The 12,707-nt window shown below is 41.8% G+C and overlaps 2 protein-coding genes across 3 annotated transcripts in view; both read right to left on the bottom strand.

Annotated features, from left to right (window-relative positions):
• GRIK2 (glutamate ionotropic receptor kainate type subunit 2) overlaps positions 1–12,707 on the bottom strand; it is an 843,393-nt gene that overhangs the window by 686,985 nt on the left and 143,701 nt on the right. The gene's annotated exons all lie outside the window — the stretch shown is intronic.
• On the bottom strand, positions 561–1,101 carry LOC120937159 (60S ribosomal protein L23a-like). Its single transcript, XM_040350163.1, has one exon. It carries the CDS (start codon positions 1,089–1,091, stop codon positions 606–608), a length of 486 nt encoding a protein of 161 aa, XP_040206097.1. The 5' UTR covers positions 1,092–1,101; the 3' UTR covers positions 561–605.

Genomic DNA, 12,707 nt, shown 5'->3' with positions numbered 1-12,707 from the left:
GGATGGAGCGGGGTAGGGGGACGAGGAGGATCCCTCACTGGGGCGTGCGCAAGCAATCTTCCCCTGTTAGGCCAACACTCGTAGGGTGTAAGGGGGTAAGAGTGTCCAAAGCTTTGGCTTGGTGGTATCCCGGGGGGGTATAAGATCTCCTGCCCGCTGCTAGGTGATACCAGCTTAGATTCGGGGGGTAGTTTAGGGGGGGGGTTTCTTTTTCTTTCTTTTTTTTTTCCTCTGTGTCGTCTCCTCCACGGCCCTCGCGGTGCGATCCGTCCTTGCGTTCCGGGTTTTGGGATATTTGGGAACTCTGAGGGGGTACTACACTGGTTTCAGAAATGGATCCATTGGTAGTGATATCAATCAATGCCAAGGGTCTAAACATACCTGAAAAAAGGAGGATCTTGGTGCAAGATCTGAAGAAAAGGGGATGTAACATTGCTTTGGTACAAGAGACCCATTTTAGGATGGGGGGTCCCTCCTTTCTTGCAGGTAGACCTTTCCCGTTGGTATACCATGCGACAAACCCAGAGGCTAAAAGAGGGGGAGTGTCTTTTTTTTTTTTTTTTTTAAAGGATTTATTTCTGTACAGAACATGCGCGCCAGCCGGTTTAGATGATGCCAATCTTGTTAGCAACATCTAGCGCGTCATAATCGGGAGCAAGACGAACGTACGCCTTCTTCTCACCGTCTGGCCTAATGAGGGTGTTCACTTTGGCGACATCAATGTCATACAACTTCTTCACGGCTTGTTTAATCTGGTGCTTGTTTGCTTTGACATCAACAATGAAAACCAGAGTGTTATTGTCCTCAATCTTCTTCATTGCGGACTCAGTGGTCAGAGGGAACTTAATGATGGCATAATGGTCAAGCTTGTTCCGTGTGGGGGCACTTTTCCTTGGGTATTTGGGTTGCCTCCTCAGCCTCAAGGTTTTGGGTCTCCGGAATGTAGGAGTGGTTCGGATCTTCTTCTTCATCTTCTTCTTCTTCTTCTTGTGACTGTGTACTCCTTTTAGCACGGCCTTTTTGGCCTTCAGAGCCTTAGACTTTGCTTCAGTCTTGGCAGGGACAGCTTCCTTCTTCGCTTTCGGTGTCATCTTGGGGAAAAGGGGAGTGTCTATCTTAATATCAAATAATACCCCATGGTCTCTGACGGAGTCCTTGGTGGATCCGGGGGGCCAATATCTGGCCCTGAAAGGGAATATAGGTGGCAAGGTAATAACCCTTGCCACCTTTTATTCCCCCAATACATGCCAAGACCGCTTTTTGAGAAGGTTTTTAGATAAATTGGCAGGCTTTCAGGAAGGACAGTTGATAATGGGTGGAGATCTGAACATGCCACTCGATCCAAAGTTAGATACATCTTCGGGTGGATCATCAGATACGGGGGGGGACCCGGAAGAGAGTCCAGCAGATACTGCATCAGGCAAGGTTGACAGATGTATGGAGACTGACGCACCCAGGGGAGCGAGACTATTCCTTTTATTCCATTCCGCACAAGAGTTATTCGCGCATAGATTATTACTTCACCCCACATAACCAGTTACACGCTGTAAAGGAGGTTGTATTTGGAGAGATCACGTGGAAAGACCATGCACCAATTGTCCTAAAATATGCGCTGGGGGACTCATGGGCAGGGGGGATGGGATCTTGGAGATTGAACGAAAGCCTATTACAGGAGGAGGTTGTATTAGAGGACGTGCGGAAGGAACTGAGGTGGTATTTCGAGGCCAATATGACCCCAAATTGTAACCTGGGTGTCGTGTGGGAAGCCCACAAGGCGGTAATTAGGGGGGTTCTAATGAAACACGGGGCAAGGATAAAAAGAGAGAGGGAGCTGAGGGTAACAACCCTTATGACAGAAATTGCAAATTTGGAAACAAAACATAAACATAATCCCAACCCCGTGCTGGAACGCGACCTAAGGGCGGCACGTAGACAAATTACAGAATTACTCCTACAGAGGGCTAAATGGGCAATTCAAAATGGCAGAAGGCAGAATTACGAAATGGGTAATAAAAGTGGAAAACAATTGGCTAGTGCACTAAAGGAACAACAGATCAAAACCTATATCCCGACGATTCAGGGTAAAGAGGGGGAGAAAATTGCGCTGCCTAGAGAGATAGCAGGGAGGTTTGGGGATTTCTACAGCGCCCTATATAATCTACAAACAAACCCTCAGGATCAGGCGGAAATGGGTAACTACATAGAAACCTCGGGCATCCCGAGTTTAACATTAGAAATGAGCCAGGAAATGGAAAAACCAATTACAATGGAGGAATTGCAACAAGTAGTGAAAAAGGGGAAGGGAGGGAAGACACCAGGGCCGGATGGATATACCATTCAATACTACAGAACTTTTATGCCTGAATTGGGCTCGTTTATGGTGAAACTATTTAACGGCCTAGGGGATTCAGGTACCCTCCATAACGAGTCATTAAAGGCGGTGATAGCGGTGATCCCTAAAGAAGGAAAGGACCCCTCCCAATGTGGGAGTTATAGACCAATTTCGCTGCTGAATGAAGACCTGAAGCTCTTTGCCAAGATTTTGGCAGGGCGGATACAGCAGAACATACCAGGACTTGTCCATAAAGACCAGGTGGGGTTTGTCCAGATGCGGGAAGCCCGAGACAATACGGTTAAGACTATGAATTTGATCCATCTGGTGGGCACCACCCGAACCCCATGCGTCTTTCTGGGAACAGATGCAGAGAAAGCATTTGACCGGATTAATTGGCAATTTATGTTTGCAGTGTTAGGGCACATGGGGTTCGGGAGAAAGATGCTGCAGTGGATCATAAGTAACTATACACAACCAATGGCACAGGTTAGAGTGAATGGAATATTGTCACCATCTTTTAAATTATCAAACGGGACAAGGCAGGGTTGCCCCCTGTCACCGCTTTTGTTTGCTATGACAGTGGAACCACTTCTGAGCAGGATCCGCCTGAATCCGGGTATTAAGGGGGTGTCTTTGAGAGGTACAGAATACAAAATTTCAGCTTACGCTGATGATATGATGTTTAGTTTGACCAGCCCGATGGAATCCCTTTCCAATTTGGAACAAGAACTAGGTTTGTACGGTAAGCTGTCAAACTTCAAGATTAACTATGATAAATCGGAGGCGATGGGAGTGGAGATTCCGGGGAAAGAATTAAGGATATTGAAATCAAAATTCAGATTTAAATGGTCTGACACTGCCCTTACATACCTGGGAACTTCCATCCCGGCGGACCTAACACAAGTTTATAAACGTAATTTCTTGCCTTTGTTATCCAAAACACGGGTCCTCCTGGATGGATGGCATAGGGGGTTTCATTCGTGGCTTGGAAGAACTAGCATCATTAAAATGAGTATACTACCTAAATTTCTGTACCTCTTTCAGACCCTCCCGATAGCAATTCCCGGATCCTTCTTCAGGCAAGTACAGTCTCTTATTAATAGGTTCATATGGGCAAACGCCCAAGAATCAAGGCTCGCATAATATCATTGGCTAAGCGGGACGGAGGAATTGCGGCCCCAGATGTTTTTAGATATTACCAAGCAACATTATTGTGTCGACTCATTGATTGGAGCCGACATGCTGGAGTAAAGCTTTGGCCAGGGCTTGAGCAAGACCAATGTGGCAGTATCCTACATCGGGCAGCATGGTGTTACCGGGCTCTTCCAATAGATATGAAAAGACATCCGTTGATAGGCCCCACCTTGCGGGTGGCACATAAGCTATTTGTGAGGGGGATATTATCAACGGAAGACTCACCCCTTTTCCCAATTTTGGGAAATCCGCAGTTTGAACCAGGGTCGTTGAACGGTCCCTTTAGTAAACTAATGGAACAGGGGCGGTTCCAAGCATCGCATTTCTTGAAGGAGGGTACTTGGATCTCTAGGCAGGAAATGGAGAGGAAAGACTCGCCTTGCCAATTAGACTTCTGGAGATCCTTACAACTGCACCATTTCTTAGACACTTTAAAACCACCAGCTAGATACTATCGAAGACTGACAAGGTTTGAGAGGTATTGCAGCGGACAGGGGACTTTACGGCACTCCCTGTCAAGAATTAGTGAGTTACTTAATACTCCAACAGCTGATTCTCAGATGCCCTTCTTTAATAAGTGGGAACGGGAATTAGGAAGACCCTTTACAGAAGATCAAAAAACCAAGATAATAGGGAATATTTTTAAAACATCCATGTGTATAAAGACACAAGAGATGAACTACAAAATTTTGTCCCAGTGGTATCGGACCCCCGAGATTTTGAGTAAATGCTATCCAGATACGACAGACAGATGCTGGAGATGTGGGAAGGAAGGAGGAACTCTAATGCATATTTTCTGGGCCTGTCCCAAAATTCAAAGTTATTGGAGAAGGGTTCGGGAAATAACGCAAAGATTTAGTAGGGAACAATTACCAGTTGAATGGTCTTTTTTTATACTCCAGGATGTGGAGATATCAGTGAGGCGCTACAGAAAATCAGTGGTGTGTCATCTCCTGAATGCGGCCCGGGCTTGTATTCCAGGGCTGTGGAAATAGACAAGGGCCCCATCCATTAAGATGTGGCTTAACAGAGTGGAAGACCTGAACAGAATGGAGGACTTGGTATGGACCTCAAGGCAGAAGCGGAGGGTTTACTTTGAAACGTGGGCGGAATGGAATAGATTCAGATATTCGGAGGAGGGGAAAGCCTTGATGGATGTGGACTGAAGGCGGGACGACTGCTGCGAGGTCCGTGGGGGTGGAGACAGGCAGGTGTTTTGTTTGCGTTTTTTTTTTCTCTTTTATGTTTTGTTTTGTTCTGTTTGGTTGGGTATGGGGGTTGGGTTAGGGATTTGGGGGGATTAAGTAAAGTAAACAAGGAGACACAGGGGAAATGTCCCAACCATGGCGGGATTTTGGCTCCCCGCTATGAAGGGGACAAAACCGTAATGGGGTAACAAAGGTGTTATTAGGGTGAGAGCCCCAAACTCAGAGGATTGAGGGAGGGGAAAGAAATAGGGATAAGATAAAAATATTCAAATATACTTTGTTTTCCCTTCCCCTGGCTATAAATGAAGAATGATATGATGGGGAAATGTTTTTGAATTGTTCTTTTGGGGGGGAAATTAAATTGATATCCCTGTTATACGTGATTTGAGGGGGCTAATCCAGAGGAATATTCCTCGGGTCTGGTTTCTTTTTCCTTTCTTTCTTTGGATTGTACCTGTGAATCTCTGTTTTCCTTGCTGTTTAAAATCAAATAAAGGATGATTAAAAGATACAAGGCAGTGAATGTGCACTTGATGTGTATTAAGTATTAATTTTAGAGGAGATCTACAAATTGATAATGCAATAACAATAAATTAGAAATATTTCAATCATTATTTGTACAACTATTTATCATTATTGTTAGGATTATATTTAATAGGTTAGGTTAGGTTAGGTAGTAAAATTGTGTATAATATCCCCATGTACTTATTTTTTGATGATTTCTGAAACACCGCTTAATCTTCAAGAGAAGATATCCTAGAATATCACAAAAGTTGTCATAAAATGTATGTTATGTATATTTTTCTAAGATAAAAGTATACTACGGGCCAGATTCACGAACGACTTACGCCGACGTATCTTCTTATACGCTGCGTAAGTCCACGGATGCGCCGTCGTATCTATGTGCCATATTCTTGAAACCAGATACGCCTGAATTCTGGCTCCATCCGACCAACGTAAATCTCCTACGCCGTCGTATCTTGGGTGCATATTTATGCTGGCCGCTAGGGGCGATTGCACTGATTTACGCATCAAATATGTAAATGACCTAGATATGCCGATTCACGAACGAACTTGCGCCCGTCGCAGTAAGCTACGCAGTTTACGTAAGGCGTACGTCCGACGTAAAATTTTCCCACCTAAAGCAGGGGTAAGTCATGTTAGGGTATGGACGTCGGAACAGCCGTCGTATTTTACGTCGTTTACGTAAGTTGTACGAGAATGGGGCTGGGGGTAGGTTACGTTCACGTCGTACGCATTGAGCCGTCGTTTCTTAGGGAGTATATGCGACGTGATTCTGAGCATGCGCCGTTCGTTCGGCCATTCATTTACATGGGGTCACGGTTAATTTTAATACAACACGCTCACTACCTTCCAAATTTGAATTAGGCAGGCTTACGCCGGCCCATTTACGCTACGCCATTGTAATTTAGGGAGCAAGTGCTTTGTGAATACTGCTCTTGCCTCTCAGAGTTACGTCGGCGTAGCGCATATGAGATGCGCTACGCTCGCTCAACGATACGCCGAGCTACCTGAATCTGGCCCTATATCTGTAGCCACAAATGTTACAACATAAAGCAAAGCTATGTACCTTGCACCTAAGTCTATACCTGTTCCTAATAATCATCCATACCAGTACTACAAATAAAAGTATTATTATCTGGTATGCATACTTGCAATAAAACGTCTTTGAATTGTCATCCCTCAATGCTTTTTGACAACTCTCAGAGTTGTCATTGTGGAGACACATTGTAAGACTTGTCACCTGAGTATAACGAGATAATGAGAATCCTGATGCACTGTGGGTATCCATGTGGCTCAATATTAGTAAGAAAATCTGCAAAGTTCACTATGAAGGATATCTGCCTCTTAAACCTGCTCTGATGAGCACAATTAAAGCAAAATTTACTAGTAAGCTTCACTTTTTTGTGAATGCTGAATAAGAAGTTCTGCTATGAAGGAAGTGGTGGGTGCACATCATAGGTTTTAGCTGTCAAGAACTTACATGTACCAGATAAGCTTAGAGATTTCCATATTGACCTTGAAATCAAATCATTATATACTGCAGGGAGAACAAATCACACATATGTACAATGCTGTAAAAGCATTAAAACCATTACACAGTTCAAAAGGACCAGCCACATTTACAGTATATGAATAATATATGTTGTATACATTAGATGAACACACAGGACTAAAACATTTAGAAATTCATGGTTTCTGTCTATATCACTCCTATTTATTATGGAAAAGCTCTAATATTTAGCCACTTGGCCAGCAATAAAAAATGTTTTGAGACAGGGTCCATACAGCACAAAAGTTGACATTTCAACAGCAGAGAGTTGGTGCAGGAAAACATTAACATTTTAGTAACGTTATATTAACGTTATAGTAAAAATGATAATGGTTACATTTTGGTGTAGGATCAGGTTTTGGTGTAGGATCCTGGGGGAGGATTTTATTACTGTCTGGGTCTGGGGTGATATCTTCCCACTCCCTATTGAATTAAAAGGAGGACAGAGGGCCAGGCAGTGATGAAAAACCCTTCAGTACTCTAACAGGGACAATGTTTCATGTCATCATCACTAGAGTGCATGCATGCAGACAGAAAACAGCTGCAAAGAGGCAGCAAGACTTTAACAGCATATGGGTAAAGGGTAAAAAAATATTCAGCAAACTTATTGTTATTCAGTCAGGGTATAGATGTATTTTTATATTTTCAGTAACCCTACCCTGGCTATTTCTTCTCCCATACTATTTTTCTTTCCTTTTCTTAATTCTCTTGTATACCCACCTTCAATGTTGTTATCTCATGGTATATATTATGCTAGTTTCCAATGACCACTGAATCACAAGAGCGTAAGTACTATACTTATCATTATATCTGTTGAAAATGTTTACCTAAAAATGCAAGGCAAACAGATAAATACATGGTTTATTGTTTACCTGCTAAAATAAATTGTAAGAAAGGGCATGCCAATGGAAAAGATGGCTCCTCTGGATGAAGCTCTGTGCATAACACATCTTGCCATTCGTGCTCTGACAAATTCAAATGTTCATACTGTACTTGTGACAGATGTTGGTGTCAAATGGGCTATTTAAACAAGACCAGTGCTCAGGGTCATTACTGCTTTATCTTCAGACTCCTTTGTATGTGTCAGGGCATGGGCTTGAGCCTGGGACCTCTTCTGTGTCTGGCATTGACTCTATTGACTCTATTGAGCTATCCATTGAGCTATCTGGGATGCTGGACAGCTCCATGCCTGATCTATTGAAACAATCCTATCTTATCCATTGGACAACTCTGCCTTGTGTCTTGATTGCTATTGAACCCTGAACTCATTGATCCTCCCATGAACTTCCTATAAATCCTTGTCTCAGCACTTCCTATTTGCCAGGTTATTGTGCCTTCTCAGCCAGTGCATTCCTATTTGTCTGCCCTGTTGCCATCTGTATTTGCTACCACTCGTGATTGACCCTTGGCTTGTTCCTTGACTACTCTACTGCCTAATCCCAACCTGAAACCACTCGTGATTGACCTCTTGGCTTGTTTATTGACCATGCTGCTGTTTAACCCTTATATGCTTATCCGCTACTGGACCCCAGCTTGCTCACACCCTGGTGGGGCAAACCTGAGGACCGCGACCTGGAACTAGCTCGGAGCTAAATCCATCTCCACCATCAGGAGCTCTGGTGAACACCAGCTAGTACTTAGACTCCGCACCTCAGGTGAGCCTGTGTCATCTGCCAGAATTGACTGTCTGTATACCTGTCATGCAACTGCTATAGCTACTGGTCTTCAAGCCCGACGCCTGATCGTGACAGTATCCTGTGTTCCTGTAATTCTGTATCCCAATTCTAGATGTTTACCCAGCTTGTCTTGAACACTCTCTGAACTCCGCCTGCTGCCAGCACAACTTCAAAAGCATGTTAGAGGATGGTTAGGGACAAATTTAGAGATTCAAGCAGACACTGGGGACCAGTGGGTTAAGACTTTGTAATTAGCCTCTAAGGCACTGATATTTTGCACAGAGGATTTGTTTGCAGCCCAAACATCAGTTAAATGAATGGCTTTATAAGAATGTCCAGGCTCTTGCTCCCATCGGCATGTGTGCATGGGGGGTTCAAATCAGTCTTGTCTAGCAGCTGGAGGTATAGGCAACAGACAAGGCCAATGGCATAGGGATCTTGTCTACAAATATTTTCAAAGTAGGTCAACCAGTTTAGAGGAAAAGTAGAGGTAAATTCGGGGCATAAAAATGCTTGATTTGATTTATAATTTGTTTAATTTTTAATTGTGTATGATATTTTTTAAAAGGTTTGAAATAAGGAACATGTTGATCAACAGTAACAAGTTACCAGTTCCCTTTCGTACAATTTTTTGTTTCAATGTAATTAGGAAAATGAAAAAGTATGAATAACAGCTAGCCAACAACTTAAACATATGTAAACACATATTTTCCTGATTGGGTATTTGAAATGAACACAGGTTGAAGACAGAACTACTACTGTAGCAAATCTTTTAAAAATCCCTATTTTTTTGGCCATATATTTGCTTTAGGAGAGAGACTAGTGCTCCCAATATATTATAGGCAGCAGAATATAAGAACTGAACTAAGAAATATAAAAGCTAGAATTCAGAGGAAAAAAAACAGACTAGCAAAATTAGGATGGTGTCATGCAGATAAAGTAAGATAAACATTTTTCAACTTGTGAAAAAGATGTTTGGAAAAATAAATGCTTGGTTTGCAATCCAACTTTGCTTCAAGCAAGCCTGTAGGACACACAAGGGTCTTCAATTCTTTGTTTGGATGATAGAACAGTGTTACTCTTGTGTTTTTTCTACTGTGCAATCATTACCAATGAAGCATAACACAAGACTCCTTCAGGAACTGTACTGTTAGATTAAAATTCTATCCTAAAGGCTAATTCATAATGTTGCTCCCAAAGCAATCAATCACTAACCCCATCGGAGTTCATCACCTCCAGGCATTTTGTATTTACTCTGGTCTTTTTGGTGACTGGTCTTTAAGAATGAATCTTTACACAATGTGTGTGTTTCTCTAAATCGTAACATATCTAAAATGTATTAATTTAGATCCACTGTATAGTTTATATAAACATCAAGAGTACATGATAAAACCCATGTCATTTTTGGTATCTCAGCTAGCCCTCTTAGAGAAACTGGGCTATATTCTTGTTGTATGAACATATTTAATTTATACCTAGTGACTATTTATGGATCTGTTTCTTATCACAGCTTAGTGTCAAACTTTAAAATTTTTCCCCTTTTTGACATTATCTATTGATTCAGAATTGACTAAACAAGAGAGACATTGTGAACTTTGTTATGAAAGAAGAGTATACACAATTTTCAAAATGATGTATGGTTTAACTATGAATTTAAACAGAAGGCTAAAAGTATTTGCATGGGGTCATACTCTAAAAAAATATATATATATATTTAATTAAAATCTGCAGATTTCATAAAAAATGGATTTCTAATGGGATTTCTATGGAGATTTCAAGTGGCTATTTATACATACATTACACGAGTATGGTTCTATATTTTCACCATCAGGAAACCTTTGAGAAATGCCATGTAGCCTTCACTAGAATATATGCATGTAGTGAGAAAGAGGCTGAAGAAGATCAGTAGCATTGAGATGCAACAAATGGAAAAAGGTGAGAATATATTTTTTTATTTTGAATAATGTCAATTGTTTATGATACACAGCGCTTTATAAAAATGAATGCTGTTTAGTATGGGTTTACCTTTGCTTTAAAACATTTAGAACATAACAGTGATTGGGTTTACATATACTTAAATAAGATATCTATTTTTCTAATTAGCACTTAAAACTGTAATCTGTTAATGATAACGAGGAGCTCTAGCCCCCCCCCAAAAAAAATATTCAAGCAGCTTTGGGTCCAGGCGTTGGAATCTTAACTAAGGCTTCACAATCGGCTTCCCACTGCACATCTGTAAAAAACAGGTACCAGATGCAAACAAGTAGAACTCCCCCTTCTGAGTGAAGTTCTGCTTTAATTTTTTTTCCTTTGCCTGATTTTCTTATAAGATTAAAAGCAGGTCCAGGAGAATTGCTTTCTAGAGCTGATATTTAATTTCTTGTTCAATACATATTCATACTGAATCGTTTTTAATTATTGACAAAACCAATATTCATAGTTAGTGCCATTAAGGGAATTACTCTGATGATTACAGTAATGGGTTCATATGCACACTTCATTGATAACTGTGACATTTAATTTAATGGTCTAAGTTATAAATTAATAAAAGGTATGGATATCAGTCTATGTTTAACATCACTGTGATAAGCAGTGGAAGATTTGCCTTTGAAGACGTCCTACTTTAAAATGCTATAAATGAGGTTCTCCATAGAAAAGAGAGTTGTGTTTAAAAAGTTAATGTTTTTAATTATATTTTTCTTTAATTTACAATTTTTAAACGTACAACATATTAAAATGTGTGCAAAAAAATGTTTTGGCTAGAGTACAGAAAGTTTAAACCCTCAAGTTTTTAATGTGATCTCTGCCCCCTGGGTTTTAACTTTTCCCTACTCTAACCAAAACAAAACACAATGTTTTGGCTCTACTTAAAATTTAAATGTAATTACGGCTGCTCTAGCTGCTTCACGGGCACATCATTTTCACCCTATAGAAGTTAAAGGAACAGGTCAAGTTGTAGCAAGAATACCTGTAATGTGCTTATCTACCAATCACAGGTCTAAGCTGTAGGTCAGCTTTAAGTACATCTTTGAGGAGTCCAAGTTGTCGCAAAGATGCAGCCAGAAGTTTGGATGTCTGCATAATGCAGTCTGTGATAGGACAGACAGGGCCGGAGCAGGAGGGGCTGCCAGAAGGAGAGCTCACAGAGGTACAGCGTTTGTACATGAACACAGGGATGCTTTGTTAGATGGTCAGGAGGACTGGAGTACAAGGCCTGGGCAGCGTCACTGCTAAAGAGAGTTGTTGATGGTAGAATCCGCTGTGAGGTAAACCATTTGTTCTGTTGTATTTTCTCATTCTGATTTATTAAAAGCTGGCCAACAAGCCCTTAAACAGCATATCTGGTGTAGACTGTGTGGTGAGTGGTACACTTAAGATAAACAGCCCTCAAACATGACAAAATGTGCATTTATTTAAATGGTACTATATACAGGCCTAGATTCACGTAGGGCGGCGTAAGTGTGGGCGGGCGTAGCGTATCGTATTTACGCTACACCGCCGCAACTTAGAGAGGCAAGTGCTGTATTCACAAAGCACTTGCGTCCTAAGTTACGGCGGCGTAGCGTAAATGTGCCGGCGTAAACGCACTTAATTCAAATTGTGAAGAGGTGGGCGTGTTTTATGTAAATAAAGCATGACCCCACGTAATTGACGTTTTGAACGAACGGCGCATGCGCTGTCCGTGGACGTATTCCAGTGTGCATGCGTCGGATAGAATGCCTAAGATACGTCGAACACTGCCTACGACGTGAACGTAACTTACGCACAGCCCTATTGGCGTCCGACTTACGCAAACGACATAAAAAGATACGCTTGTTCCGACGTCCATACTTTGCATGGGCTGCGCCACCTAGAGACGTGCTTTATCTTTAAGCCGGTGTATGTCTTACGTAAACGGCGTAACTAAACGCGATGGGCGCACGTACGTTTGTGAATCGGCGTATATAGCTCATTTGCATATTCAACGTGGAAATCAATGGAAGCGCACCTAGCGGCCAGCGTAAATATGCACCCAAGATACGACGGCGTAGGAGACTTACGCCGCTCGTATCTTGGCAGAATGGAGATACGCCGTCGTAAGTCTTTGTGAATCTGGGCCACAGTGTATAGGATTTACACTTATTGGTGAGCTCAGATCCAGAGTTGTGATCAGTAAAAACTCTTACTTTCACCCTTTTGGTTTGTTAAAAAAACATTGAAAGTGGTCTGTTATATCTGTT

The sequence above is a fragment of the Rana temporaria genome, chromosome 4 (assembly GCF_905171775.1).
Source record: "Rana temporaria chromosome 4, aRanTem1.1, whole genome shotgun sequence".
Taxonomy (NCBI): Eukaryota; Metazoa; Chordata; class Amphibia; order Anura; family Ranidae; genus Rana; species Rana temporaria.
Note: the sequence above shows the minus strand (reverse complement) of the source record. Positions and strands in the feature narration are given on the sequence as shown.